At 46.3% G+C, this 7,452-nt stretch overlaps 1 protein-coding gene across 1 annotated transcript; it reads right to left on the reverse strand.

Annotated features, from left to right (window-relative positions):
* Positions 1-6,184: 6,184 nt before the first annotated feature.
* On the reverse strand, positions 6,185-7,446 carry ISCA2 (iron-sulfur cluster assembly 2; the record flags this gene model as incomplete). The annotated part of the gene is made up of 2 exons (XM_017742082.1): positions 6,185-7,115; positions 7,307-7,446. Coding segments are annotated over 2 exons (315 nt in total), but the record flags the coding sequence as incomplete, so codon positions are not given.
* Between the last annotated feature and the right edge of the window lie 6 nt (positions 7,447-7,452).

Genomic DNA, 7,452 nt, shown 5'->3' on the forward strand with positions numbered 1-7,452 from the left:
TTCTCAGTGTCTTTCGAGCAATAGCTCCGAGCCAAACCTTGGCAGTGTGTCCAGGCAGTAATCTTTCCAGGGTGAAATTCTACAAGTTCAGCAATGTAGAGGACTCACTGGTCTTTGTTCTTCCCCTTGATGAAACAACAAACCCAGGCTGACTGTGACAGCTCTTTGTCACATATGATCAGCTATCGCAAGGAAAAACCGTCGTGCTTGAGCAGCACCTGCCTTACCTGGCTGACCTGTTGTGAAGACCACCTCTGTCTCCATGCTGACTTCTGAATGGACAGAGCTTTATCATCCTCTGCTTCAGCATGTGGGAAAGACTAGTGGGGCAGATGTAGAAGGAGAGTTCTACCACATCCTCTCCCTTGATAACTATTGCATCAGGCTAGAACTGTGCAAAACACAAGCTTTTCCCCTCAGTAATCAAGATTAGACCATGAATAAAAGGAATTAGCTAAAGGTCAAGCCAGCTAGAAGAAGAATAATGAAAACGGGCTTAAGGAACAGCTGTGTGCAATTGCTCAAAGTACAGCAGATTTTGTCCTTTTCCTGACTCAGTGGCTGGGGGAGGCAGAAACTTTAGCAGTGGCCAGAAGCACTTCTGGCTGGTGGACTGCTAGACGCATCATAAGCATATAACTGTTTTCTCTGCCCTGTATCCCCTGAGTCACACACAGAACAGATAAGCATTGCCTTTGATCCCTAGTTCTCTGATGGGTGCTGCCTCCTGCAACAGCACAAGCTGCCCCCGTTGAAGGAACATCCCTCACTCCTGAGGTTAATGTGATGTGCCCTGGTGCCTCCAGCCACAGCAGACAAAGGCTTCTTCTCCTTGGAGTCTTAGACCCTGTAATTAACCCTTGGCCCTTTGGACCAAAAGAAGCTGGGACACTTTGACCTTTGGAACCCGTTGGAAAGTTCAATTAACTTCAAGGGCCTTTGCTAGGAACATTAGTTGAAGAAACAAAGAATTTAGAGAAGTGCTGGAACATTGTCATCAAATTGTTCTGAATGTATCTATTTTTAGAGGGTGAAGGGGAGAAGAAGCTGAAGAGAGTACCTCGGAGCCTTGGAGTAGTCATGGGTCTCTCTCAGCCCCAAGCCTGAGCCAAAGGAGGAAAGGGGGTGGTGATGATGGTACATCTTTCTCTTTTTTAATCTTTTTTAAATTTTTTTTAAGCGATGAAGTTCCATCACCCCACCCCCATGGTCAGAAAACGAGACCCACAGATAGAGCTGAAGATAATGGCAGGTTGCCATGGAAATGTGCATTTAGTCTCTCTGTTTCCATGGCAACTGAAAGACATACCATTCTGTTCCTCTGAAGGATGCCAAAGGTAAATGAGCACTGATTAAAACAGGAGCACAAACTTGGGTTCTAATCAACAACAAAGACTAGGACCATAAACTCTTATTGCTCAAGCAGGAAATATTAAGAGCCATACAAGTTCTGGGAAGGCCAGTGGCAGAAAGTGCTGTACACAAACTGCTCCCCATGGGTTGCGGAATCACAGCCTTGGTGTAATGGCCCATCTCACCGTCATGAACAGCTTCAACTGACTCACACAATATTTCTGTCCACAGTTGGATACTAAACCAACCCCAGGTTCATGATCTACTGAGCTGTTTCCCAGGCAGGTATCTGCACAGATCAAAGCCAGTTGCAGCCTGATCCTGGAAACCATGCAGAGCAAACATATTCCTTAGAACCCAGCGGGATCTGAACTGCACCATTATTCCTCTACCTAGCCCCTAATGGCATTTGGTTCAGGGATTCATCCTCTTAAAAAAAAAAAGAAAAAAAAGAAGAAAGAAAAAGAAAAAAAAAAGAAAAAAAAAGCCAATAAAAAGCTTCCCAAACAGAAGTTGGATACAATACAGGTGGCTGCAGTTTATTCTTGCCAATGCTCCGTGTCCTTGAACTGTGCTTCTTTATCCAGGCTGGCTGACAGCTGTATCAAACACACCATTACACAAGGTTATCCTTTACTGCCAGTTTCTCTGGCAGCTATGGCCCGTTCCAGAGAAGCATGGTGAGAGCTTTGGCTGGTGCGCATGAAAACAGGCAAAGAAAAGGAAACAAGAAAAACACTGCACATGCTCTCACACTCTCTGTTAATGAATCTGATGGTGGTGTTTGCTAGTGGAGACAATGTTTGGTTCAGTCCTTAAGCAGGAGTTGTAGCAGCTCATCAGGAAATACAGCACACTTGCTCTGAATTTGTCCCTGAACTCCCAAGAGCAGCCCCATGGAAAGGGACCAGGTGGTCCTGACTGATGGCAAGTTGAATCAGAGCCAGCAGTGTCCTGGCAGCCAGGAAGGCCAAGCATGTCCTGGGGTGCATCAGGCACAGCATCACCCACCAGGCAAGGGAGGGGATTGTCCCACTCTGCTCTGCACTGGGGCAGCCTCACCTCAAGTCCTGGGGGCAGTTTTGGTGCCACAATATAAGAAGGATATAATGCTATTAGAGAGTGTCCAAACAAGGGCAATGAAGATGGTGAAGGGCCCTGAAGGGAAGCCATATGAGGAGTGGCTGAGGTCACTTGGTCACTGCTCAGCCTGGAGGAGACTGAAGGGAAACCTCACTGCAGTTACAACTTCCTTGTAAAGAGGAGTGTTAGACACCGATCTCTTCTCCGTGGTGACCAGTGACAGGACCCAAGGAAACGGCATGTATCAGGGGAGGTTTAGGTTAGATATCAGGAAAAGATTCTTTGTCCAGAGGGCGACTGGGACTGGATTAGGCTCCTCAGGGAAATGATTACAGCACCAAGCCTGCCAGAGTTCAAGAAGAATTCGGACAATGCTCTCAGGTACATGTGAATCTTGGGGCTATCCTGTGTGGGGCCAGGAGTTGGACTCAATGATCCTTGTGGGTCCCTTCCAACTCAGAATATTCTATAATGGAATAAACTCCACTGACCAGTCCCAGCTTACAGTGTGAACAGTGGAACTGTTCACACTGTAAAAACTCAATTTAAAAAAACGGTTTTTCACTTGCAGCTGCCACCAGATGTTTAAAATGTTTGTAAGGCTGAAGACAGTCTTGGTACAAAGCACGTGCCTTCACAGCGTGGGACACAGACAAGAGAAGCCTTCTTTCATGCATTTCTGCTTTCCCATTATTGCCTCCTCCACTGCTCAGTGATTCCTCCCCCAGGTGCTGGATTCAGACAAGCCCTTAAGGTGGTAAGAAATTACATTACTGTGTGGGAGAAGCAGAAGCCCCAGTGGGTGTCATCCAGAGGGTACTGGTTCCTCAACCCTAGTTGTCTTCCTGACTCACCCAGCAGCTCTGTACAGATGTATAATTTCACAAGAGAAAGGTCTGAGATTAGTGAAATTTTGCAGATGAAAATGTATGGGTGAGAGGGACGGTTATTCCCCTAAACGCTCACCTTGGGTTGGCCATTGGTCTTATTGTAGCCACTCATCTCAAAATGCTCTTTGTAGTAAATGATACCACACAGGGGCCCACCAACACAAGCACAGCACCCTTATGCATATCCCTAAACCACGAAAAAAAGGGCATAACAAAGATCTCCTATTTCCCTACCACTGCCTGGCTTGAGGCCTTGAAGTGGGACCCTCAGTTAATAGGCCATGGTAGATACTGAATCTGAAGAACAGAGCCAGTCACAGGCTCAGGATGTGCTGGTCGTCTACCAACAAGCCTCTACAGAGCTTCCAGAAGCTCTCACCAAAGGGAAAATTTCTATTCCATCTTCTTCTACCTTCTTGTCAGTGACACTGATGACTGTGCCCTTTTCCCTTGAAGTTTCATCTTAAGGCTTCCATAAATATCTTTCTTGATCATTCATTCCTTGTCAGGTGGGTGAACTGAGAGAATCCTCCTTCTTTATGTGGGAGCAGAGAAAGATTTTCCACTGCAGTTTCTCATTTGCCACAAAGCAAAGGCAGCACCTCCAGCTCCTTCAGCTTCTTCTCAGTGGTTCAGTACAAGGGCTGCCATCTATTCCCACACTAAAGACCTCCTGCAGGCATGCCTTGGTAGCCCTTCATGGTTGCGGCAGAATCAAATCCCCTGTCTAATCTTCTGTGTCCTTCTCTTGGCACCACGGGTCTTGCCCCACAGGCTACACTGTGGTGCCATCTTTGTCACCTATTCAGTGCACAAACCTTGACAGGTTAGGTTTTCTCAGTAGGAACCAAGATCTAGCCTTTTCTGCCTACACAGCCAAAATACACCAAGATCACCTTTGTACCTGTAGTGGTTTAGTTCCACAGTACCCTGCTGTCAACAAGAACCCCTTTGCTGACTTCCTAACATTGACAGAAGTTCTGATGTACTGACAGACTTCTAAAGAGCCAGGACAACTCGAGGTGACAGACAACTCTTTACACCCATTCCCTAATGGGAACTGGAAAACCAGTAGCTTTGGCCAATAGGTTACACCTTCTGCCAAGAAGCAGGACTAGGAAGCCAAGAGCAACACGGTGTATGGGCTGGAATCTCTCCAGCTCCTAGCATTTTCTCTGATCTAAGGACCACACTGCAGCAATACCAGCCTGCCTCCAAAACACACAGCTGCAAAGAAACTTCTGCTCTTGCTTAGGTCCTGAACGGAGCAGATCCATCCTCACCCCAGAATGCCTGTGTATGTCCGGTGCAGTGAGTCCCAAGGAGTAAGGGGTCCACCTAGTGCAGTCAGAGCAGTACTGCCAGGACCGCGGGCAGACTGAATCACACGTGAGCTTCACAGCAAGGCTGCAAGTGACACTGGTGGGCACCAAAGCCTTATCCCCTGCATAGTCCCTTCGAGGGAGAGGCAGACCCTCTGAAAGGGGCAGCACTCCACGTGGACAGCACTTCCAGCTACTGCATGGGCGTAGAGCAAGTGTAGGCAAGTGGAACCTGGCTATGTTGAACAGACACGGCACGTTTACACTTAGCAAGAACAGAAATCCAAGATGAAGCCAGCGTGTTTACAGGGGCTGAAGGCTGGCTTTAGTCCAGGGAAGAAAAGCCTTGGTAGCTGCTGGTTTGCTACTTGCCAGCACTACTGCTGCACTTTTATTTCCCATAAAAGATCCCAAAAGAGACTTGACCTAGATCAGTCTGTGAGAAATGGATCAAGAATGGACCTTCCTGATACAGAAAGCAACTCCTCTGGCCAACTTATAGCTATCCCAGCTGAAAGAAATTGAGTTATCTAATGTATTCTACCCACACAAGCTTTAAGGTCTTACACTTTTCAAAGGCAGTTCTGGCTGACATCACCTTCAAGATCTGGGAACATAAGAGTAGGGTTAAAACATCCTGCAGGGGTTTAGGCAAGTCTTTTAACCACATCCTTTTACTCCCTTCTACAGAACATGATAGCTCTCTTTGATAGCAACATAACTAGGCAGACATTGTTGACTGCAGGAAATGGAAAGGGCTAAATGGAAAGAGCCACTGCGCCACATCCTATCCATGTGCATCCCTGTGTGACAAAGTCAGAGCAGATCATGTATGAGCTCCTGTAACATCTGCTGATGGAACTGAAACTGGCTGGCTATCAACTCTGAGCACTAGAAATAAATAGGCAAAACAGTGCTGAACATAGGGACTACTAAATAGTTTAAAAAGGCATTTGGGAAGCTTAACAAAAAATGCCTGTGGCATGGAGCCTTGAAAAGCTCACGGTTTGCCATAGGCAGTTCCCTTGAGACTGAAGTCATGCAGTGCTCCCACACTCACGTGAAAGACTCAAGTCTTAAACAATTTGATTATGATCAGATAAAAGAAAAAGAGGGAACAAAAATAGCTTCCCCATCTCTCCTTTCATCCAGAAGCAGGTGAATCACTGACTTAAAAGACATCTAGTGGCAGATAAAAAACTACAGAAAATGACTAATCGAAAGGATGTTATTCTGGAAACATCTAGACTTCCCATTCCATGGGAGTCTTAGAAAGGAATGGACCTATTCCAGCCTTTCATCAAATGTTAGACATGAGACTAAATGGTAAAGCAAGTTATGGAAAAGCTTCCCAGACAACTTTAAGTCAAAAGGACCTGTGAACCCTTATGCAGTACTCCAGCTCTCTGTCTGTATCACCTTAACTTCCCTTCCGGCTGGCAAGAGCAGGCAGCAACCACACTATGAAACCTGAGAGTCTGTAGGACCTAAAATTCCAAGTCAGGCTTAGGAAGAGCCTAAAATAGCACTGGAGCATTGAGAGCTGTGTAATTTATTTTTTTATATATACACAAGGCTTTTCTTTTTCTATATATAAAAGACATAAGCTATTAATTCTATCTCAAATTTTTTGGTTTCACTTACTCTGAACAAATAAAAACCATCATCCCAGGAACTTACAGCAAAGCCACCATAGGTTCCTGGGACCAAGAGAATCCTGTTCAGCAAGAAAAGAGCAAAGTATCTGGAAAAGCCCACTGTAAGCTGGGCAGTGGGGGGCCAGCAACCCTAGGAGGTACACGTGAGAAACACTCCAAGTCCCATTCACTTGGAAGACATGGAATAAGCAACATTAGCCTGAAAGAACCCAGATTCTACCCACATGTAAATGCACTAACAATACCAATCAATCTCATAGACTTTTATAAGTAAGAACTTTTGATAAACACACACACACATATATATATATGTACAGCCTTCTCTTGCAGAGACAATTAGGTAGTTCCACATTCAGGAGAGGCCAGGCAAGTCAGCACCACCTGGCCAGTGGTTCACAAAGCGCTGAAGATGCTCCTGGGTGTGTGCTCATGATTACTTCATCGTTTCTGAAGGGAAGGCCAACAAGTCTTGGAGGCAGGCTCAGTGCAAACACACACACAGCTGCAGTAATGTGTAACAGCTGTGTCACAGGGTAAGGGAGATGAGAGGGAGCAGCAGGGAAAAGAACAAACATAAACCCTCTGGAGACTGCCAAAAGGGTCTGCAAACAGTGTCCATCCATGGCAAGTCCAGTCAGAACTTGACAGAGAAGGAAGTCCCACATGAGCAACCCTTCTCTGCCTGGGGGTTGCTCACCACCTGGAAGGAGCTTCGAATCAGCTCTTGGCTGAAGTCCACCATGGAACCTTTCACAAAGGCCAGGCTGTCCACATCCACAACCACTCGGGCACCACCTTGCTCAAACACCCTGCAAAAAAAGCAGCATATTTAACCATCAACTGTGCCAAAGACCTTACAGAGAAGTGCAACCTCAGCATGCTCCTTATTTCACAGGCTTCTTCCCTTCAATGTAAGGTACCATCATCTCACACATCCCCCTCCTGCCGTTTTTGCCAAGAACAGTAACACCTGACCACCACAACACTCCTTTGTCCTTGCCTGTCATCAGGATTGATAACTGTGTCCAAGGAAAACTTGTACTGGAAGCCAGAGCAGCCACCTCCTTCCACCTGCAGCCTGAGAAACTCTGATCCTTCTGCGATTTCCAGCAGCCTCTGCAAATAAATAAAATGAAGAAGATTAAA

This window comes from Corvus brachyrhynchos, unplaced genomic scaffold (genome assembly GCF_000691975.1).
Source record: "Corvus brachyrhynchos isolate BGI_N302 unplaced genomic scaffold, ASM69197v1 scaffold115, whole genome shotgun sequence".
NCBI classification, from domain to species: domain Eukaryota; kingdom Metazoa; phylum Chordata; class Aves; order Passeriformes; family Corvidae; genus Corvus; species Corvus brachyrhynchos.